This window comes from Hippoglossus stenolepis, chromosome 24 (assembly GCF_022539355.2).
Source record: "Hippoglossus stenolepis isolate QCI-W04-F060 chromosome 24, HSTE1.2, whole genome shotgun sequence".
Lineage (NCBI taxonomy): Eukaryota > Metazoa > Chordata > Actinopteri > Pleuronectiformes > Pleuronectidae > Hippoglossus > Hippoglossus stenolepis.
Window position 1 is genome coordinate 5,385,964 of NC_061506.1, and position 23,501 is coordinate 5,409,464.

General features: G+C 47.1%; 2 protein-coding genes across 16 annotated transcripts in view; both read right to left on the reverse strand.

The window, feature by feature from the left end:
• Positions 1 to 1,929: 1,929 nt before the first annotated feature.
• On the reverse strand, positions 1,930 to 15,975 carry LOC118103382 (probable ribonuclease ZC3H12C). 3 transcript variants are annotated; one of them, XM_035150265.2, is made up of 6 exons: positions 15,779 to 15,975; positions 7,379 to 8,264; positions 7,071 to 7,210; positions 6,700 to 6,934; positions 6,173 to 6,279; positions 1,930 to 5,902 (listed from the first exon to the last, which is right to left on the reverse strand). In XM_035150265.2, exons 2-6 carry the CDS (start codon positions 8,194 to 8,196, stop codon positions 4,284 to 4,286), a joined length of 2,919 nt encoding a protein of 972 aa, XP_035006156.1. In that variant the 5' UTR covers positions 8,197 to 8,264; positions 15,779 to 15,975; the 3' UTR covers positions 1,930 to 4,283. The 3 variants fall into 3 exon arrangements, with proteins under 3 accessions (XP_035006156.1, XP_047195058.1, XP_047195059.1); XM_047339102.1 differs by lacking the exon at positions 15,779 to 15,975 and adding an exon at positions 12,254 to 12,507; XM_047339103.1 differs by lacking the exon at positions 15,779 to 15,975 and adding an exon at positions 11,901 to 12,243.
• A 717-nt stretch (positions 15,976 to 16,692) lies between these two features.
• LOC118103379 (mitogen-activated protein kinase kinase kinase kinase 4) overlaps positions 16,693 to 23,501 on the reverse strand; it is a 30,333-nt gene continuing 23,524 nt past the window's right edge. For 4 of the 13 annotated variants that reach the window (XM_035150242.2, XM_035150241.2, XM_035150254.2 and 1 more), the window contains 10 exons: positions 23,354 to 23,483; positions 22,741 to 23,037; positions 21,395 to 21,512; positions 20,953 to 21,123; positions 20,726 to 20,869; positions 20,439 to 20,573; positions 20,216 to 20,316; positions 19,729 to 20,125; positions 19,467 to 19,606; positions 16,693 to 19,294 (listed from right to left, as the gene is read on the reverse strand). In XM_035150242.2, coding sequence (XP_035006133.1) covers positions 19,211 to 19,294; positions 19,467 to 19,606; positions 19,729 to 20,125; positions 20,216 to 20,316; positions 20,439 to 20,573; positions 20,726 to 20,869; positions 20,953 to 21,123; positions 21,395 to 21,512; positions 22,741 to 23,037; positions 23,354 to 23,483 — 1,717 coding nt within the window. In that variant the 3' untranslated portion in view covers positions 16,693 to 19,210. The remainder of the gene's footprint in view (positions 19,295 to 19,466; positions 19,607 to 19,728; positions 20,126 to 20,215; positions 20,317 to 20,438; positions 20,574 to 20,725; positions 20,870 to 20,952; positions 21,124 to 21,394; positions 21,513 to 22,740; positions 23,038 to 23,353; positions 23,484 to 23,501) is intronic. The other 9 variants (XM_035150255.2, XM_035150247.2, XM_035150248.2 and 6 more) reach the window with 6 other exon arrangements.

The window sequence follows — 23,501 nt, forward strand, 5'->3', positions numbered from 1 at the left end:
GTTCATGTCACTGTGTGAGCTCCCTGCTCCATCGTAACTAGATATCATTTATAAGACTATATATAGTATATAAGAAACTATGATATTATTTGTCAATCTAATCTTCATCTAACCTTTAATCTTTTTACTGTACCAGATTTTTATTTTGCCCAGGCACAAGTTATACCCCTTAATTTCCCCAAAAATTAACTTGAAGATTTTACAATGAATGTCTCACTTATACTTTGGACAGCAGTGTGTTACTTTATAAAACTAAAATTCAACTGTAATATTTGGACTCCTCGCATTACATTATCACATGTTAGATTATAGTTGTGGCTCAAAATGCCAGATTAGCTGAAGCATGAAAAATCAGTTAATAACAGAATCTTCTTTTCACCCAAACACAAGTTAACACTTTCAAAAGTTCTGGCACATCAAACACTCAGAGGATCTCATCAATGGGTTGCTATTTTAGGTGGAAGTTACAGAGAGGAGACCATCAAACCTTTTTTTCCGTGTACGTGGTTAACAGATGATAATATTAAATAAATGTGGGGGGGAGACACGCCCCCGAGTCCCCTTCACATTCACAAACCTTCTCGTTGTGCCTTTAACTTTTCACCTCAAAATCCCAGAGCATAAAAGTCAAACCTGCATCCTCAGGGTTTCAATGAAAAAGACTTGAACTCACATCTACAGACTACTGTCGTCTGACTGAGCTACTGGACCCAACACATACAAAGTTCCTCTCATGAAGCTTTCAACTGTTTCATCAGACTGTTTGACTTCATAAATGCACTGGCTCCCATGGGAATTGAACCCACAACCCTCAGATGTGCAAGCCCATCCTTGACCAGACACACTTCAGCCTCTGTCTCTGGGTTCTTGGCTCTTTAATGTGAGTGGAGGACTTCACCAACACTGAGTGTTTGCATTGGGGGCTGGACATAGAAAGAAATGACAGGTGTCTGACCAAGTAGCTCAAGTCTGTTAAAGGCTGCACTGCTACACCTGAGGTCGCTGGTTCCATTCTTATTAGAATCTATTCTCTAACAGCCTGAGTTACTTGACCACAGACACGCACACGCACACGCACACACACACACACACACACAGCCTTCGCATATTGAACAGGTCCACGCGCACAGCGAACATGAACACATCCAAATACGCACAATACGTTAACCGGTCCCACCGCCACATTTTGCACAGCACACAACAAACACAACGAAATACACTTCATCAGTGAAATGACTGGTTCATGATAAAGTGAAGCTGCTCGGCGGCGGCTCGTAGTAAAGCAAACACTTAACTGGAGCTGGGCTTCGTGACGTCTCTCTTTGGGGCTCTAACGTGTAAAGAGCTCAACATGTCTGCGTGAACACTCATCAAGGACAGGTGCGTGAGTCTCTGTGGACCGTAACCATGGTTTCCAGCTTGAGAAGCTCTGATGTAAACACAGCTGGAGGAGTTCTTCCGTAAACAGTACCTGACTTCCCATATACCATGATGCATTGCATTGTTTATATATGATCATTTTTCGGTTTTTAATTATTTCAACAAAAAAAAATTCCCCAGGTAAGAGTATCTTTGTAAGTAAATAAGAACAGAACAATTATTTAATTATAAGTTTAAACAGTATTATATTTATACATCTGTTTATGGGATGTCTGCCCTTTCCAACAGGGGGTGCTGCAGCACTGGTCTCCAGTGAAGTAGCTCAGTTTGATAGAGGATAAGAGAAGATGATCCTTTATTAGTCTGCAGTATTACAGCAGCAAGAGTCAAACAGGGATCAGCAAGTAATAAGTACCATGCAATACTTTACATATAAGTATTAAAAAAAAACTATGAATGAACTTGTAAATCTAACATCATGGGAGAATTCATTTAGTCCAACATCCTGATGAAACTTCATGAGGGGAACTTCATTGAAGCAAAAGGCCCTTCGTAGCAGTACTCTTTAATGAACAATCACAGGTACAGTTGAGAATCTTACAAACAGTTATGCTGTATTTCTACTGGCAAAATGTAGATCCAGTTTGAAACAAGGGACTCTGTATAGATTTGTAACATCTAGAGCAAACAAGTCAATTGATAATTTATTATTACTATCTATGGCAGAGTGCCCTTTAAAAAAAACAATGTTGGAAACAAAGCTTCCTGATCCTACAGAAAACAAGAAAGCATTCTGCCCCGACTTGAATATTCTGTTAAAGACGGGTGCTTCTCTGAACACTAACACTTTATGAAATGAAACATCCACAAAGAAAACATTAACAACCACGTTTGTGTACAAGTTAACCTAGAAGCATCTCAACAGCGAGTCTGAAGTACCACAGATGGCTCATAAATGCAAATACACAGCTTTGTACACAAATTAAATACATGCAGAAATCAAAACAAATCAAAACATGCTTAACAGTTAGCTGAACATAGTTCAGAGTATTGGATGTGTCATAAGCACAATGCCATGAAGAGGCATTACTTTGGGCCCACGCTCAGGTGCCACGCTGACACACGGTGTCAGGAGGCCAGAGAGGAGGCGCTTCTTCAATACACACAAAGGTTCCCTCATATCAACAGCACGTGTTGTTGTACACTCAGTCGACAGTTGTACAATGTGACACGTCGGACAGGAAAGAAACCAGTGGGCTTTACGTAGCTGGCTTGTGATGAACCGCACGACGAGCTCAGTGCCGACGTCAGTTCCGTCAGGCGGCGATTTTGGGCTCAACTCAATGTTGCAGTGTTGCAGACACTCAAAATAGCCGCCGTTAAAGATGGACTCAAATGTAAAATTGAACTCATTACACATTGTTGGGGGTCTGTCCCCTAAATTAATGATTTATAGAAATACTTTGCTACTGATAAGAAATCAGTTTGATTATGTGACTTATCCATATCAAGGCTAAAAGAAACTTGAACTAATTCACTTTCATTCTCAAAAGGGCCGTTTTGTCCCGTCAGCCAGTGAAACAAAACAAAACAAAACTTCTCGCTGGTAGTTTAACTGGAGCTCCTGTAAAATAAAAGCCAGCTTCAAACCCAAAAGCACAGAAAGAAGAAGAAGGTGAGACACCTAAACATAGTAGGCACACAACTCCTCCTGCTTCATAACATATTTGAAGTAATTGTCTCAAAGCTCAGATAAAAAGATGTTTGCAATGCACTTCATCATCACGCAATACACAGAGTGGTTGATAAATAGTCCATGTACTGTATAGAACATCAGCGACTTAGTTCATGATACAATTTGTATCAAACAAGGTTTTTCTCTGTCTAGCACGGATTCAGCTGGGATCTGCTACAGACAGCGGTGGTCGCTGATCGCCGATAGCACAGCAGGGGGGGGAGTGGGGGGTCGGTTAAATATATGTACAGCACGTGCACGTTCCGTTCAATGGTGTCGAGGTTGATCCCTGTCTGTGGCAGAAACCAGAGCGGACCCGGAATAAAGGGCCAGAAAGAGAGAGAAAGAGAGAGAGATAGAGTTAGAGAAAGAGAGAGATGTCCCTTACTAAAACTAAGGTACACACGACAGGGTCACCCATCTCTACAGCTCTGACCGAAATACTGACACCGCCAAAACGAGCGTCTTCACCGACATGAAAACAAAAAAACACACGACAGCTGCACAACACACAGGAAGAGGTTAATATAGTACACAGACCTTGGTCTAAATAGTCGTTTGAAACAGATGGGATTTTGCAACGAAAAAGGAAAAATGTGAAGTGAAGTTTGAATATTTATGACGCTTTCGTCACAGCTGTGAATAGAAAATCTGGTGCTACACACGTGCGAGAAAAACATTTTCCAAACACTGCTTGACTCGGGTCTGAGAGGAAGTTTACAGTGCACATAATGGGTCATAAATGAAATAACCCTTCATGTCAGTCGCTTTGGATGTGAAACGAACACCTTAGGATCGAGGCTGTAAAATAAAAAAAGTGCCTTAAAACGTGGATGCATTCCTTCATGGGGAGCTACGAAAAATAAATAAAAGAAATTGAAATGACAATCGAGCTCGTGTAGAACAATCTTCTCAAGTTGCACTTTGTGTAAAAGTCACAGATTTCCACTCCCTCTCTCCACACGAGTGAATTTTGTTGTCGCTGCACAGTGACTCGAGCTGGGTTTGGATTATCTTCAGCAACTTCATAAAACAAGAACATGCTCTCCTTGCAGACAAGCCAAAAGCATTCCAGGGTTCCACCATGCTTTCAAGTGTTTTAAAGGCAAATTCATGTTTGTCTGCTGATGCAAACCACGTTTTTTATTTTCTTATTCTCCTTCATCACTCAGTAGCCCGTCTGGGCCTTCTCTGCCAGAATGGCGGCCGCCAGCTGCTGGGGGTCTGTGACGTGGGGGCTCCTGGCCATCACCCGGCTGACCAGCTCCGAGGGAAAGATGTTGCACAGGTTGATGAACACTTTCTCCCTCACGTCCCCGTAGCAGCTGTGCGCCGAGGACTCCGAGTGCTGTGGCATGTAGGAGGGAGGAGCGTGGGAGGGCACCGTCAGGTGAGCGCTGTGCGGAGCGTAGGGTGGAAGAGGGGAGCTGGATGGATGAGGCGGGTGAGGGGAGTGGGCGGGAGCTGAAGGGTGGTTATGGTAATGTGTCGGGGACGGGTGGAGAGCTGGGTGAGAGGAGTGGTGCTGGGCGTACCCGTCCTGCGCCCAGGGAGGGGTGTGCCAGGAGGACTGCCGTGTGTCTGGGAGGCTCTGATAGGCTGACGGCTCGTATCTGGACGGCGGCAGTGGCTGTCTGTAGTACGTGTCCCAGCTGGGCAGCGCTTTCGGTCGGTGGTGATGGTGCGACGTGGAGAGGTGCTCATACAGATGTGAGTCTGACACACTCTCTGCTCGCGTGGGGGCTAGGCAGCGGCCAAGAGGAGAGCCAGGGGGGTGAGGGTTGGGCTGCGGCAGAGAGTGGTAGTCGCCCGGGCAGCTGGAGCGTGCAACCAGCGGCTGGTGCTGGAGATGGGGGGGTAAGGGGTAGAGAGGACGCTTCGGCGGAGCCTCTGACGGCTGTTGATCATGAGCACAGCTCTGCCCGCGTGTCAGGTGGTAACTGTGAATGCTGGTGTTACTCGCGTGGCTGTGTGGGATATTTGTGTAATCGGCCGGGTGGAGACCACAAAGTTCATGGTTGGTTGTAGCGTGATGGGGATACAGGCGGCTGTGGGGGTTTGCGAAATGGATGTTGTCTTCCAGTAAGGTGTCTGGGGGGCAGCCAGGGCACGGCCTCTCGCTGTACGAGTCGCAGCTGCTGCCGCAACTCGTGCTGCTCTCGCTGCCGCACTCGGAGCCCGCGGAGCCCGCGGAGCCGAACGAGCCCAGCCGCAGGTCTGTGTCGTTGGGGAAGCGACAGTCTGGGCTCCGTCTGGAGGACAGGCTCAGGCCGGAGTAGGCACGCGTTACTGAGTAGTAGCTCAGGTCGGGGGACTCACAGTGAGGGTAGAGGTCGTGGCTGGGGGCTGGGAGGAGACTGTGAGGAGTGACTGCTCTGGACTGGTGGTCCTGGGGGAGGTTAAGGCTGGATGGAGGGCCCCCCGGGGCCGGGGACATGGTGATACTCCCACTGCAGCTACCGCTGCCGCTGGAACTGCTACTGCTGCCACCACACAAAATGCTCTTGTGGCTCTCCGCCCTCCCTTTTGCCAGCAGCTTCTCCTCAGCGTCGCTGTACGACAGAGCTCGGATGCTGGGGTCCGACTGCCTCTTCGTGGCCCCTTTCTTTGCCTCAATGCTGCCAGCTGGCACACTGTGGCTCTTCACCAGCCCAGCGTCGCCCTGGTTCTTCGCGGTGACGCAGGTCTTGGCGCTGGCTCGCAGCTCGTCGGCCACGGCGCGCTGAGGCTGCGCACCTCGCTCCGGGTGGTAGTACTTACACTTGTGGCCATAAGTGCACTTTTTTCCTGAAACACAGAGCCAGAAAATCTCGGTTTTATTACATTATAACTACACATACAGTAAATGTATAAGCATTACAGCAAACACTGCGTAACACGAGTCAATATGTGTCCTGGGAAATTGTTTAAGCACTTTGAAGACACAGAGTCTGCACACAAACATCAGGTAACATCAGGAGGATTCTAATTTCCTTTAACTCATTTCCTGGTGCGCTTTTAGATGCACTACATTGTGTGTGGGTGTTTGTGTGGGTGTGTGGGTGTGTGTGCTCCCACCATATGGACAAGGCTGTTTCTTCTGCTCAGGCATGATGGGTCTCTTCCTCAGGAAGTTGTCTAAGGAGGGGCCATGACGGCCGAGAGGGTCGTCTGGGGGCATGAACCTGAGAGACGGTAACAGAAAAGGATTTCGCATTAGGGTTGCTGTGGTAGTCGGTGGCACCGGTATTACACGGTGTAAAGGCACGTACCGATTATATAACTTGCCTCCTTGTATATCGGTGGTTAATGATAATGATGATACGGATAATGATGTTCTTTTATGTTGAGGCACATTGTTTAGGTTGCTTTAATTTCTTCAGTAAATAGTTTGAGGGAACAAGAAAGTAAAAAGACAAAAAAAAGACAAATAGACAGAATAAAATAAGATGTAATTCTGCATCTAAAAGTGAAAATTGTTGTGGCTTTTGTTAAATCAAATCTTAGTCACATATAAATCGCTCAAATTTCATTCAGTTACAACTCTTTCACCGAGGTCTATCACGTGGACAAAAGCTGTCCCTCACTAACCCCTCCCTTCCTACTTGTCATTGACGAAGGAGTACATGAGCAGCCGCTCGTCGATGAACTTCTTCCACTCGGGCCTCTCGTTAGCCAAGTCCCGGTAGTTGTCGTTGGAGACGATGATGCCGTCTGACTCATACGCCAGCTTGACAATGAAGCGGTCGTCATAGCAGACCACGCGCCGGCCTTGGACGCGCCGCGAGGGAGTGAAGACCAGAATCTTTTCTTTCTCCAGGCGACGCAAGATCTCCTGATCTGTGGAGGTGGGGGCGTTGCAGTGAAGTTACAACAATCTGCACAGACTGCGTGTGTGTGTGTGTGTGTGTGTGTGTGTGTGTGTGTGTGTGTGTGTGTGTGTGTGTGTTTTTGCGTCACACAGCATCTCACTGACCTGTTATAGGGGCATCGGGCCGGGACTGCTCCTTCCTCCATGCAGGCACAAACACTGTGATGTCATGATGGCCACGCTCGAGGAACCAATCCACTGCCAGCTGGATGCCCTGGCACGAAAACACTTCCTTGTTGCCATGACTACACGGGGGAAAATGGCGGAGGGTATTAGCAAATTAATATTTGGGGTTTTAGTTGGTCTCATTTTACAGTGACTGAACTGAACCACATTGAATAAAATAATTTAGTCGAACACAACAATCCTGTAATAAACTGACAAGTGAAAGTCAGTCACTGGTGCCTGCTCACCTCATGGCGACATTGCTTCCGTCCAGCACAATCGGCCGCAGGTTGTCCTGGTCGCACAGAGAGTCCGAGAGACAGGGCGAGTCCGACCTCTGGCTGTCCAGCAAATCAGAGCAACCGCACGATGAAGAGGAGGATGAAGAGGATGAGGTGGAGGCCAACGATGCGGCCGGCTGCTCGCTGTCCGACTTGGTGCCCAGTTTGACCAGCTCTCCCAGTATGTCGTTGATGAGGGTGTCAGGGCCCAGCTTGGACAGCACCAGTCGCACCGTCTCCTCAGAATAACCCAGCTTCAGGGCAAACTCCAGCTTAGCCTGGTACTCCTTCCCGCCAGCCTCGGACGCCGGCCTTGATTTGGAGGGACTGGGCCGAGGCTCGGGGGGGTTCTTACACGGGGAGTTGGGTGGGGACTGCGCAGGAGTTTCATGTTCCCGCTCTGGTGAGAGTTCAGATGGGGGCTCGGGAGGCCCCTCGGTGCCTAAGTCCACACACTGCGTACGACAAAGTGGCTGGTGGGTGTTCTTAGTGTGAGTTGATGCTCCCTCTCCTCCATCCGGGTCAGGCCCGGCAGCAAGGGTGGAGCTGGAAGGTGACGCCGGCTCGCACTCGGCGTCAGGCCCAGCACTTTCCTCCACTGTGGCCGGCGGAGGGGAATCGGCGGTGCTGCTGCTACCGGAGCTCTCCCCCTGCTCCTCCATAGCAGGGGCTCCGTCAGCGCCGCCAGCCTGCCGGTCGGCCCCAGCTACGTGGAGATACTCCAGATCCGGCTCCAGGTCGAGCATGTGGCCTGCCCCTGCCTCCACATGGTCCTTCTGACCCATGGATCTGTCACAGACATCCAGCACACCGGAAGATGGATGCCCTCTCACAAAGCTGGAGTCATTGATGCCTAAAGAAAGAGAAACATGAGAGTAAGTGAGGAACGTGTTCTCACATCTCCTGTGACCACACGGATCTCACTTCCCTGCTCTATATGCAAATACGCATGGACGTCATTTCTGTTTGCAAAGACCAAATGATGTTGATACAAGCAGGTCAGCGTTTACAGACCGTGTCACTGAGAATACACAGATCTGCTGCAGAGAGAGATTTTTCCCCTTTGCAGAAAACACAGAAATCAGTATGTGGAGGCCAGAAATAAACAAAAGAGCAAAAGGAATGTGGCTACATGAATCCCAGTGATGGACAGTGACTTCAACTGAGAAGATATTAAAAGTAATACTGCAACTTTTTAAGTCTCGGCTAAAAACCTACTTCTTTGGAAGGCATATTCCTATGTTACTTGGGGGGCCAGGCTATTATTGATATTTATCTCTATTATTATTTATGTAAAGTGCTCTATAAATAAAGTTATATTTTTACTATTTGACACTTTCTTCATTACTCGTTTATACTGGTTCTCAAATGCAATATGAGATGACAAATATTTGCGGTGAAGACATTAAGTCTGTTACAAAAGCAACCAGTCAGGAAAACTCGTTTGCATTCCGCTCACATGATCATGTAAAGTCAACAATTGGTGTCATTTTAGGGAAATCTGACTCCTCACTTTAATTTCCTTTGGTAATTTCCCTTGGTAATCCCCCCCCCCCCGAGCCATCATGAAACTCTGAGTTCTCTTTTTTTTCACGCGGGCTCTGTCTGGGGCAGTGGCTGAGGCAGACACAAAGAGTCTGCGGGGGCCCCTCACCATAATTAATGGACTCCCGCTTTTGGGGGAGTCTGGCCGCAGAGGGTTGTTACTGGGGGGTGGGGGGGGGGCCACGCCACAGCACATTAATCTAAACGGAAACAGAGGAAGAACTGTTGAGAAGACGGCAAGCCGTTAGCGATGAGCACGACCATCCCTCCCCCCCCCACCTGGTAATTAGGCTCCATATGCTTCTTCCCACCAGGGTGGCGGAGTTACTCATTAAAGCGTTCATGGCTCCAGAGCCAATCACCGTGTTGCATTCAGGAATTGAAGACATGGGCTAATGTGATTGGTGCCAAAGGTTTAAGCTGCACGCAAATTACAGGGAGCACTTTGGAAAAGTTAATCTGGGAGCATGACGAACATCTTCATCTGCAGGAGCGTAATTACAGGCCTGCTGGATTCTGACTGGACCCTATTATGTTATTATAGATGCTGTTTAAAGTTACAGTATCTGAGGTTATGTTTTACTGGGCTGAAATCCTCTTTGTACGTCATCAAACATCCTGGTTGTGGTTCTGAAAACAGGGGGGGGGTTGGAACGAGTGTGCATTTTACAAAAAAGCCGCTTCCTAGCAACATGGCCGGGGCCGCTGTTGCTAAGCTACAGCTGTTGAAAGCATTCTCCACTTGCAAATGCCAAGACAGAGGCAGCGGCGTTCAGACGGCGAGTGGTGTGGAGGAGGGAGGGTCCCCTCGCTGGGAGCCCCCCCCGCTACCCAAGACAATAGAGGTTGAATTGGACTGGGAGTGTGCACTGTGGGCGTTAATGGTGCCCGTGCACACAGGAGAGAGAAAACACACACACACACACACACACACACACACACACACACACACACACACACACACACACACACACACACACACACACACACACACACACACACACACACACACACACACACACACACACACACACACACACACACACACACACACTTCACCTACTCTATTAAAACCACCACATCCAAAGTGCATTTCCATTCATGTTTCTCACATGATATTACACCAATGACTGATCGATCGATATTAGTATTGAAAACTTCCAATATCTGGTCAGATGTATTCTAACTATAGACAACAAATCTTATTATGTTCTTGCACAGCTACTTCTTTTCAGAGACCATTTCATATTTGAGAAATGTAGATTATTTGCATCTGCACAAAACCACGTTAAACTCTTCGTCGTATGGTTTTGAAAATAAAATATCAAACTTCAAAAACTACAAATCATCATCATTGCAAAACTCGCATGCTTTGTCTCACCATGTGAAGGAAAGTGAAAAAAATAAATAATCCCAGATCAGTTTATGGTTTCATCCTTGGGCCATACACCACCCATCATAAAATTTCATGGTAATCACCTCAGTATTTTTTGAATAATCCTTCTGACACACAGACAAAAACATAACCTCTTGGCGGAGGTACAAAAAAAATACAGATACAGCAGATAACAAGTGCATGATGGGAAAGATTCAGGACAGGAACAATAAAGTTGAAAGGATTCTTCAGGGTTTCAAGTTTAACCTCGTGCACACTGACCCTGATGCATCTCATTTAGGGCTGACTCTTAAAATGCACTGTCAATTTCTACGTCTCTTTTATTATTTTTATGCTTTAAACTCATTTTGTATTTGCACGGTGGTGCAGAGCAAGAAAGTTCCCTGTTTGAACCCCGCCTCTCGCCCTCCCCGTGACCCTAAGTGTGAGAGATAATGAATGGATTTGCTCAAATGTTTCTTTTGTTTATAAAGTGTTAGAAAACTATAGATAAAAACCAGAGGCAAAGGTGATGTATTGAAAAGTCTCAAACTAACTAAATATTAACATACAACACAAGGGGTGGGAGAGAATATCAATATTTAGTCATTTGGCAACTGTTTTTTTTTCAATTTCACATTGATCTCAGTCCGTTTGGTCACATTCTTCACACATCTAATCATAATCCTGTTAAATGTGACTCTTTTCATGGTTTCGATTTGAAAAGAAACATCGTCTGGTGTGGTCCCGGCTCCGGTGAATGATGCATTCAGCCGCCAGAGTCTCAACGGACCAACGGCGGAGCGAGTGACCTCCTCGCTCCATCTCCAGACCTGCGGGGTGAGTGGGTGCATCTTTCAAACATCAGCTGAGCGGCTCCCACACACACACACACACACACACACACACACACACACCCACACACACCACTGCAGGCTTTGATGGAGGCAGTAATGAATATGTAACACAGTCCTTACAGAGCTTTGTATGTGGGAGCTTTGTGTAAGTGTGTAAAACTGAAGAGAGAGTGAGAGGAGGGAGTGAGGGGTTATGGGATTGAAGGAGGGGGGTTGTCTGGTGGTACATCACTGCACCCCCGAAACTGTGCAAAACTTTATGTAAAAAAATAGGGGGAGGGGGGGGGGCTGTCCCAGGCTGAATAATCAGCTGGGGGGGAATATTATCTCTGTGTGTGTGTAGATAGGCTTTCCCCGCCAGCCGCAGGGCAACAGATGTCTGCTGAGCTGTACTCACAACTGGTGTCTCCCCCCTGCACACACACACACAAACACAACACACTGCACCCCTGCCTCCAGACGGCCAATGGGGCAGCAAGAAAGACGCAGCGCGGGACACACACACACACACACGCACAGAGAGAGAGAGAACTGCAAGCACACACTCTCTCTTCCTGAGCCAAACCTCTTGCATCCTTCACCCTAATTCGACCCAGATTAAAAAACAAAAAAAACAAGCTTGCTTTTTGTTACCCCTGCCCCCTCCACAACAACACAACACAACCCCACCCCCCTATCATCACAGATAACACCGTTTGAAATTCAAACAAACCCAGTGGCAGTGGAACAGCTGCAGGCAGGTGCAGCACGGCAAACTTTCCACGTCGTGGTTAAACTGACAGTTCAGGTCTCGACTCGGCCGAACTCTGCACCTCTCAGCCACAATATCTCACTAACTGCATCTTCTCCTCCTTGTTTCAAGTTGTAAATTCAAGGGGAATTGAGTCATTTGAGGTGTGTCCGGGATTCATGAAGCTGCAGACCCTGCTGGTTTGGAAGCAGCAACCTGTCATGCAAGTAACACTGCTGCAGCACAGACAAGGAATTTAAAGAAAATCACTCAAATTCCACAAAAAGGGGAATTTCAGTGTAAACATTTTTTAAAAGCAAACAAGTGGGACTTACCAGGTTTTAAAAGATCAACAAAGAACCAAGAGAGGGATGTAAACTCATATTTAGATCCTTAAAACAAAAGAAAAACAGTGCAGCTATAAGTGAGAAATAAGAAAAGAAGTTGCAAATTTCCACAGCATCTACATCCAAGGATGATGTGGCTGCAGGTGGAGCTCAGAGCAACTCCAGCCTCTGTCCTCTGCGTCCGAGTGTCAGTCAGAGCTGAATTTTCTCTTTCCTAGTGGAGCAGGAAAAGTTGGACAATGAGCAGCAGAACAGATGGAGCAACAATGTCTCCCATTCCCTGGTTTAGAGTGGCTGCACCTCCGCCCAATGAGAGCGCGGCAGCCTCACAATGAGGCGGTGGGGAGTGGCTGCGGGCGAATGCCTTGCAACACCCAGTTTCCCCAAGGCACGCGTACTCAACGTACCCCACACACACACACACACACACACACACACACACACACACACACACACACACACACACACACACACACACACACACACACACACACACACACACACACACACACACACACACACACACACACACACACACACACACACACACACACACACACACACCGGTCTCAAAGGGCTTCCCCTGTGTGGCCGATGAATCAACGAGGGGCGGGCGGCCGAACAATGGAGCCACACAATGGGAGGCCGGGAGGGCAGCTGCAGTGTGAGGGCTGGTGCTATTACGGCCCGGGGCAGCAATAGAGAACACCTGGCTGCAGAGCTCCACAGTCAGACTCCTCTCTTTGTCCCGGGCTGTGGGGGGGGAAGGGGGTTAACGCGGAAAGAAAGGGCCGGGGCCGCCTGAAAGAGCAGAGGGGCCTTTAAGAGAGTGCAGGGGGGAAAGAGGAGAGTGTGGCGGGTCTGAAAGGGAGAGAAAAGGACGACGGACATCAAAAAGTTTTACGTCCAGATGAGGATGAGGAGGGGACCTGCTCCTCTTTGTTCTGGCACACTTAGGGCAGATGACTCCGAAGCACAAATCTTTGGCTTTCTGTCCTTTAAGGGGCGATGTGCAAATATAGAGGATTTCAATCGTTTTCACTAAATAAATCCACATAAATATCAAATCCAATAGAGTAATGTTCGAGCTTAGAGGACAGAGAACAGGCTGCAATAAGGGAATCGAGCCGATGAAGAAAAAACAGGATGGCTCCTATACTGGAATGAATCTAATTTTTATTTTTATATATATATATATATATATATATATATATATATAGCACCTTTTAAAACACAGTTACAAAGCGCTTTACTAGTCAAAAATCAGAGCCAAAATGGGTTAAAAAGTGTTAAAAAGATGAAGGTGAATTCAGACCTAAAGTCCAGAGGAAGCACAGTTTTAAAATGTGTCTTAAAAGACGCTTTGAACTCCGGAAAACGTCTGAAAATTTGGGTTTGGACATTCTCCGGAGTTTGTCTTTGACGTGTGCAGAACGCAGCCGGAGATTGTCCGGGTCAGACGCGTTCGCAACAACAGGATCATGTACGGAGCATTCGAGGGGTGGCGCCTGGGTAAAGGAACTGACGTGTAAACTCTGCTGCAGAAACGTAACCTCCTCCATAAACTAAGACTAAAAACCCTTCAGAATTTGGGCAGTTGAGACGTCAGCATGTGATGAAGAGCTGTGTGTTTTAGTTCAGCAGGAAAACCACGGCCTGATTCAATAAGAATGTGTCACGAGTCAGATCGGGGCATCGAACCACACACACACACACACACACACACACACACACACACACACACACACACACACACACACACACACACACACACACACACACACACACACACACACACACACACACACACACACACACACACACACACACACACACACACACACACACACACACACACACACACACACACACAGAGGAGCGCTCTGCGGCCATCTGTCGCAGCAAACAGGTGTGTGTGCAGCAGCAGCAGCAGCAGCAGCAGCAGCAGCAGCAGCAGCAGGATGATCCTCTGTCTCTCTGTGGACGCTGAGAACACCGAGTTCCACAGAGCTGAGAGACGGAGTTCAGCTCTGCCAGACGAGCAGCGAGGATTTGTTGGGGATTCCAGCATGAGTGAAAATAAAGCTCGGCATGTGTTGTGATTAAAGCCCCGATTTCAGGGGGCAAGCACGCAAACCGATATCAGGGAGTCAAACATTTCAAATGACGATAAATCAGCTGATCTGCACATTTAAAAAAAACTGGCATCATTAGTGAACTCTTGTGATTGAGGCTTCATATTTTACAGTGTAACTTTATTATAAATGATCATAAATCAAATATCAAATATGTAAAACAAGGGAAAAGTTCCTATTCAACCTGTGATCAGATTCAGGATAAAGTCTAGAAACGCATCAGACCGTCTGAAGTAGTTTTCCTCGTGGTCCAGAAGAGGGCGCCGACTATAAGCTTGATGGGTTGCGTAGTTTTTATTGCTACATAATGTTATATATCTAATACTATAAAAACAGACGCTAGCAAGCGAACAAGAGCAGAAGATCTTGACGCCGAAGCATCTGAGAAGCAGCGTGCAGAAGCGTTTCGTGTTCTACATCGCAGACGACAAAGTTACGAAGAAAGCTAAGCAGTTTGTCATCTTATATCCGTTCAAACTTGATAATGCACAATATTCTGTAAATAAAAACAGGGAAAACTTAAACAAGGTTTGTGAAAGGCTCATATATCGGCCGATCTCTATCGGTCAGGCTGGAAAATGATCATTTTCCTGGATCGGATTCATCAGGGAGGTTAAAACAAATGTGGAGAAAGATTTACACGTGTTGTAACCGACCCGGGTCTGTGGGCAACAGAAGGAGACCTCCTGCCCTCGTGACCTCTGACCTCTCTGACCTCTGGAGGATGAAGTGGGGACCTCATGGCAGCAATCACCAACTCACAGTGTGTGTGTGGAACATGCATGTGTCAATCAAACCAGGAAGACTGAGGAGATGCAGAGGCTGAGGGCCTGAGGAGGGTCTACTACGAAATTTTAAAAAAGGGGTAATTTCATTTATATTAACCTAAGAAAACTGCAGTTTTTGCAAATCCATACTCGTCAGTGAAACCCCACCGGAGTGAAAGGAGAGGATGGGATTAAAAGCCTCATGGGCCGGGGGCAGACAGCTGCTGGGACCCCCACCTCCACCAGGAGCTGCTCCTGATCTGCTCCACAGCTGTGGGGACAGACAAAGGTGGACACGGGGACACTGAGTCCCTTCATGGATCCAGCAGGGAGCAGAGGGAGCCTGTGTTCGGCTCGGGCCTCCTTAAAGAAGCCGCCTTCAAATCCCCCTCTTCCCGGGATCTCCAGTGAAACAACACATGCACATCCACGGTCGTGATGCTAGAAAACACACTAACTGTATCAGGGAGGGGGGGGTGCGCGCAGGGGCGTGCACGGCCACCGCAGAGCCAGCCCCGTCACGACCTCCCTGCAGCTGCTGCCCGACACCAACCTGCGGCTCCTCCAGAGGAACGAGTCCGCTCCGAGGGGCGCGATGTACGGCCACTCACCTGCTCGGAGCCGCTGCCGGAGCCTCCTGCACCTCCTGCGGAGCCGCTCGCTTCGTCTTGGTGAGAGGAGAAAGAAGAAAGGAGGAGAAGACGTGGAGGAGAAAAATGTTCGCGTCACATCGTGGCGACGCAAAACATCCGGCGGGATGTGCGGCGTGACCCGGCCGAGCTGCGACAAGCTGGCGGGAGTGAGCACTTCCGCTGCAGCTCTTCACAATAAGAGCAGACGCTATGAAGCAAACTAAACGCTTTTATTTGGAAAAGGACATTTCCTCTTTCACAAGCGACCTGAACAATAAGACATCATAATTTTCTTATAGCAGATTTACTAAGATCTTCACACTATTTTAAACTGTTTTAAATGAGATGTTTCCTAATGAAGTTTCCTATAATGAACTTTATAAATATTTTATACTGTTAAACGTTTAAGAACCAGACATTAGTTAAAATGAGCTCCACCTGAAAAGATTATAAGTATTTGATTCAGTTGATATCAATTTATATATTCATAAATATTAAAGATGATTTTGTATATCTCTATATATTTTTCTATGATATATATATATTTTATTTTTCATGTTATTTTATCTACCCTTGTGTATTTTGTATACTTTCGTATAGTGAAAGGTACTTTTACATGTCATTTTATATTATTTTTACATACTTTTAACCTATATTTTGTATCTCTTTATATATGGGTTTGTATGTTTTTATATACTCATAAATGTAGTTTTTGTACAAGGCTTCAAATGGGAGTATTTTTGCAGTTTTGATGCCTCAACCTTAAAAATTTGGGATATAAATTTCCCAATTTTGGCACCGCTAGCAGTAATAAATTAGCCAACACAGTAAAGTTATGGTTCCAAAGTTAATAAAATTTTACGAGAACAGTTTTACAAAGCGTGACACCACACTGTAAATTACTTCTCATTTTATTCAATGGAAAAAAAAGACCTTCAGGAAAATACAGTAATTCCCATAGTACACACAGAGAGGACATAAATTAGAGAGGCGTGGCAGATAGACGTTTGAGGGGAAACATGTCACCTGGCAGGTGGAAAACATTTTCCGTCCACGCTGCCACACAGCCAGGGGCACACTGCACTAAGCAGGATGTAGAGGAATCAGTAAAATCACACTCTGGACTTGCGTAACATGAGCAAAAGTCAATTATTCCTGTACACACACAAAAGAAAAGGTCTAAATGATGGTACAAAAAGGGAATAATGCAAAATACAAAACAGGGTAAAACTCCGCCCTCGAAATAAACCATAAATATTCATATCGATGCACATTGGTTTGACAAAACAATTGCTTCTGTAAACATTTCCAACATAATTGCATTAAAATTTAAAAACCACTGCAGTCGCATAATTATCTGAAGGGTTACATAATAAAAATCGCAAGAAACAAGATTAAAAACTAAGTCCAAGTTAGAAAATATGCTGCTTGGTTCTTGTTGTCTGAAGTGGTTTCGTAACACTGCTAGTAGAACGTGTGATTTGTCTTCCCTTCCTCGCTTTTACAAGTGAGAGCATCTTGTTCCCGTGTTCTGCGTGAAGGCACCACCCGGCCTCAGAGCAGGAGCCCAGAGTCGAGTCGACCTGAAGGAGGTGAAATTCATCCCATTTGTTCGTGTCGTACAGACGCAGGAGCCACGGGATGATGATCTGACAAATTTAACGGTGAAATGAAACCGTTGGATTTCAGAGGTTGAGTGAGGGAGAGAAATAAAATGAAGAAGTAAAATACATTTCTGGGATGGAGTGACGCTCTGGTTAAATTGGTATTTTCCATCCAGACTGACTGAAAATGTCAAAAACAAGAGGTCCAATAGTGAATCACATGGCTGGTTCAGACTTCCGACACTAAATCTACACGTCTTTGCTGTTCACGGAGGATGTTTGCGGTTTATAAATCGGCTTGAGCCCCTTCCAAGGCAACGTTCAGCTGCACTTTAATACAGAGTTGGGAGATCATGGACCTGATCGCTCCTCGATGTGGAGTGTGATGTTCAAAGCTTCTTCTCCGCCCGCTTCAGTGGCACCTATGCACGCTGCCTTCATTCCCTTAGCGCCACTTCTGCCCGCTGGCGTCCATGCTACGTTAACGGCCACCTGCTAATCCTGCATGTCTAATTCACAGTTTATCCTAGCCCTACTAATGTCTGGTGTTAAAGGAAAATAAATCCACCCGACGACGTCACATTTCTGGGTCTGGAAAGCCCTGAAAAATACCACAGAGGACGATGAATAAGGTGGATTCTTCCTTTAAAACTCATCTACAGGTGTGTTCTTATGCTTCATGTATGTGCAGCGAGTCACATAGAAAATATACAGTGTATTAAAAACAGGGGCTAATTTAGTTAATAACACCAAAGCAACATGCCATCAGAAACAGGGCTACTTCCGTCCCGACATAACCTACAGTACGTTTGAGGCAATGTGGTAAAAGTTGAGAGTGTTGGTTAAACCCGGGGGAGGTCGATGTCGTTAGTATGTACACGCTGATAATCCAGTACCCTGTGTTTAATGGATACATCAAGAAGGTCCCTTAAAAAATCTTCACTTTAAGGAGGAAAAGGCAAAAAAGTGAAGACGCAGGCAGATTTACAAGTCAAGCATCTTTTACGGGAGTAAATCGGTGACTGTGAACGAGTGTTTCTTCGTGACATGCTTGACGTGGAAATCTATCATGGAGGGAATAGGAGTTTGTTTATAACCCGAATAGGACCTTGGACTAAGCGCAGCCACGAACGGCGGAGATCGAGGGTGTGGCTTCAAAACTACGCCGGCGGTCGCGTTTAGCCTCTTAAACGTGTCCCTTCAGACAAACGCACACATTGTCAGTCATTCACATGCTCAGTGTTGCCTCCGTTCACACACACACACACACACACACACACACACACACACACACACACACACACACACACACACACACACACACACACACACACACACACACACACACACACACACACACACACACGATGCAAAGTTTTACTATGACACATAACAGGTTTCATCAATCGCCAATCGACAGGCAACAGAGTCGACGTCCCGCAGAGGAAGAGGAGGAGTGGGTGGAGATGGGGTGAGGAGAAGCTGGAGGCTGGTGTGGGGGTTCTGTCGGCGTAATACAGTTTACAGACATTAGGACAGAGACAGAACGATCCTCCACACACACACACACACACACACACACAAACACACACCCCATCCCTCGCTTCTTTTCATGATTACAGTCCAATCCGTTGTTTGTTTGCCCCGAGCAGACGAGAGCAAAACCTTTTCCCCCTTCGCAGAGATGCCTCTCCAGCTCAGGCTCAAGGCTGTTCTCTTCTTCATCGGTCATAGTCACAATCGTCGTCTGTTGGTCGCTGCTTGGGTACGGTCACCGTGTCGGCTGGCGCTGTGTGGGGGGTAACGGCTACCAGCTCATGAGGGAGGTGCGTCCCAGGGTCATGAAGTACACCTGGCTGGCACCTCCTTGGCGCACAGAGGCGAAGAAGACCTGACAGAAAAGTGTACATGATTTACATGAGTTAGTTGCAAACATTTAAAGGTTTTCAATGTGGCAAAAGAACACTGCTGAAAATGTCCAAAACACTAAATGTTATGTATATTAAGTTAGAAGTAAGGAAGTAAAGACTTTAGAAAGGCAGAAAGAGAGAAAGCTTCCTCACCTTGTCGTTCCGTTCACAGAGGAACTTGAGTCTCTGAGCTCTCTTGTGCATGAAGACCCCGTCCAGGTGGCCCGTCTCCACAGAGCGGATCTCTATGGCCTTCTCGCCCCAGCCCATGATCTGGTTTGACCTAATGTAGGCTGAGCAAACACAGAGGAGCAGTTTTTAAGAGGCGGCACAGTTTCCCTAGCTCGCTCTGATGGTGCACAGAACTGAGAGGCAGAACTTAAATCCCTGTAAAAGTCAAACTGAGCTCACTGACCCACTGAAGTTGGCATTTCTCCCCACTGCAGCACCACATCCTTGGTGATGCGCCCGTACGTGTTGACGTAGACGCCCTCGTCCTCGTAACACACCAGCAGCTCGATCCCGTCAGTGTTGGGCAAGATGATGATGGCGTGGCACTGAATGCTGGTCTGGATCTGAGGGTGGAAAAGAAGATGTGTTTGAGAAGGAGAGCGAAGGGTGTGAAAAACAAGGTATGATGGGCGTCTCGGCTGAGCGCTTACATGTGTGGGCAGGTAGATGTCATAGACGGCACCGGAGTCCACATCCACAGCATGGAAGCCTGAGCAGGAGCCGTAGATGACCTTTAACCTCTGACCCTCCTCCACCGTCAGGTCAACCAGCAGAGGCCTGTGCACCAGGTCCCCAAAAGACTAAAACAATCGGTTAGTTAGTTAGTCAGAAATAAAAAATAAAATCATTCCACCTGCACAGACCTTGATCCATCCAAGAACTACACTTACCTTAAAGGCCATGAATTTGTGGTAGGGCTTGGGCGCCCAGGCGTACACCTCCACAGCATTCTTCAAGGCCAGCACCAAGAATTTAATCCTCTCATACTTCACTGGAATGAAAAAGAGTCAAGAGACAATCTTGAGTGAAAAGAACTTCCACCTAGATCGAGACAAATCTTTGGGAGCATTTTTCATTCCAGGTTTAAGAGTCATGACAGATGGGGGAACGTACCGACTTTGTAGTGGACGCAGCCTTCCAGGTCGCCCACATTGACCCAACCCTGCTTCTTCTCCACCTCGGGGTCGTTGTGCAAGATCTTGTTCCTGAGCCACGACAGGTAATACACTCGCAGCTTGTTCTTTTTACCTGCAGGAGGAGGGAGGAGAAATTCAGAGGAAGAACAACCTCAGACATACTTGGGCATCTCTTAATACCCCGACACCTAGCCATCCAAACCTCCATCACTACTTCTACATAACATAAGAAGGGTTTGGGTTAGCCACAGGTAAGACATGTACCTGATATGGTGACTAGGACATTGAGTCCCTCCAGCACATCCATCTGTTGGATGCGTCGTCTGTTGATCAGAGGGTAAACCTTCCCTTGACCGCTGCGGTCCAGCAGCATCAGACCGCTCTCCGTCCCCACCAGCAGGTTCACCCCTGGAACGAACACAAACATCAGTTCCCAGTGGTTGAAAGCAGCACTCGGCCGTATCACGAGCTTCTTTTCGACCTACGCTTACCCCAGAGAGCAGCACACAGGATCTCAGAGTTAAACCTCTTCTTGTACTTGCGAATCTCGGGCGTGTCGCTCGGCGGGCGCGTGTTGACTGGGTTGACGTTGACCACCGAGCCCTTACGGGACGGGTCGGCCTTCAGCGGGTCCACCAAGCGTCCGTCCTGACCAAATGCAGCTGGAGGGGGGAAACAGAGGGGGGACGTGTCAGATATGATGTCACTACAACCTGTACTTAAATCATTTGTGAATAAACTATTCTGTAGACATTTCCTTGCATAACACTATGAACGTCACCTGAGCTCAAATGTTTCAACATCATTTCTTTTTCAAGGCTGGAGAGAAAATTCGCTCCTCCTCATAAAAACACCCTCAAAGAAAAGAAAAACATCCTTCCTTGCTTCATCCCGTCATCAGGGAACTGAAGTGGCTTCACAGTATTTAATTACCCATGTTGTTGAGGGAGCTGCCGCTGGATGGAGAGATCTGGAGAAGGCGCGGGTCGATGAAGGGAGTGAAGGAGGAGGAAGACTTGTGTTTGGACATGGAGTTGCTCTCTGACTGGGACTGGGAGAGATTTCAAACATTTAGAAAACTATTTATGTATCTAGGAGAGAACACAACTAACAGATATGAAACAGATTATTTATTTGGCCTTTGGTTCAAACCAGGAAATACAAATTTGCTACATTTATTTGCAACATATAAAACTGACTCTGACTGTTGATTTAAACTACAAGAGCAACAGGCCTCCTCCGTTTTGAGCACGAGTTACAGTTCTGCCTCTGGGGGCTCATAAAAAAACAGCATTTAGCAAAACTGTTTTCAATCAAACTGCATTTTTTGGATGAGACAAAACAACTGGGAACACAAAGCTGGCAGTGAGATCTGGGGTTAGACAGAATCCAGTGAACATGCAGTTGTGTTAGTCGTTCTGAAGCCAGCGAGGACAGAATTGTTATCGGATAGAAACAACATGTGAGACAAGAAGAAATGTGTCGAGGGGAAATGAGAGATGATTTAAAAAATGAGCTGCTGTGAAGTGTTTAGAGGAAGTAAAAGAATCTGCTCCTAATAAAGCACAGAGAGAAGAGACGGGTTAGTCCACCACCCAAGACGCCCGCTGTTTGCGTCACACCACGAAAGAAGCTGTTATCTTGATTAATCCTGAAAGATAAATGTAATTTCTACTCTGCAAGTATAAATCTGCAGAATTCCAGTCCAAAAACATTGATTTGCCACCACCACCATGCCAACACTGCTACTACTCCAAATAAACACGGCTAAGAAACACTCTCTTGCGGTTCACCCCAAAAAGCCCCAGTTTTATTCTTCCATGCCCTGACCGTGTTCTACCACCAGGAGGCACCAGTGTTAGCAGTGCAATGCAGTGAAGTGCAGGAGGGAAGGAGGCTGCAGCCAGGAGACTCCCACCAGGTGACAGGCAAGACCAGAAGGGGGCAGAGGAGAGCTAGAGTGAAGCAGGAGGGGACAGAGGGGGGAGTGCAGGAGAGAGGCTCAGACCAACAATTAGGGAGTGGACGGCAGGTGTGAACAGAACTGAACAAGAATAACGATTAGAAATAATTTTAGGAATTTGCACTTGCAATTATTTATTTTATCTAGCTTGAGGCCTGTAAAATTGATCGTAGGTTCCTCACGATCTTTGACTCAAGCTGGATAAAAACAAACATTTGCAACTGCCCAAATCTGCAGCTTACTCCACGTCTGAGCCTGTTCACCTGCTGCCGTCCATTCCTTAATAGTTTGTCTCAGTGATGTGGGGGCGACATACCTCTATGGCAGTGAACTGGTCCAGGGGGTTCTGTGGGGACATGGCAGGACTGGCATGGCTAGATGATGAGGGGAAGGAGGGGGAGGAGGAGGAGGAGGAAGGGATGGTTGTGGAGGAGGAAGAGGGGTGATGGCTCTGCTGGATAAGATCTGGCAGGTGGTGAATGCGGCCGGCAAAGCCGTTTTTCTCTGGCGGCCCGTTGCTGGGGGTCTGGCCGTGGCCATGACCAGAGCCAGCCGAGGAAGAGGAGGAAGAGGAGGATGAGAGATTGACCAACCGCTTTATGTCAGCGGTGCTCTGGAAGCAAGAACAGGCACACTGTGGGCTCGAGCAAGCAGGTGAAGAGAAGGTGGTGGTGTGTGTTGGCTGCTTCGTACTATCCTTTACTCAACTAATCCAGACATTACATATTCTATAAACTCATCTCTGCAGACCACCACTGCTGTGCACGCTGCATCAACAAAATTTAGAACAAAATGCAAAATGACAAACAGAAAATGATGGAGAATGAGATGACAATGACACAAAGAAAAAGGAAAATGACAATTCTAAAAATATGCAAGTAGAATAACTTGCCGTCTGAGTAAGTCAGAGTTCGGTCTCTTCCTCTTACCTGTCTGATGACCAGCGTGCCGTCCTTGGAGGGCGTAATTGCTTGGTCGCTCTCGGAGTCTTCAACCAGCATGGTCTTAGTGGACTCCGTCTCCCCGTTGCTCAGTCTCCTGCGGAAGCCATGGGAATATCTGACGTCCGTAACCAGA

Coding starts and splice junctions, on each gene's coding strand:
- LOC118103382 (XM_035150265.2), bottom strand. CDS start 8,196: ATGGGTCAGAAGGACCATGTGGAGGCAGGGGCAGGCCACATGCTCGAC. Junction 6,935..7,070: donor GCCCGATGCCCCTATAACAG/GTCAGTGAGATG, acceptor CCACCTCCACAG/ATCAGGAGATCTTGCGTCGC. Junction 6,280..6,699: donor TACTCCTTCGTCAATGACAA/GTAGGAAGGGAG, acceptor ACCGTCTCTCAG/GTTCATGCCCCCAGACGACC.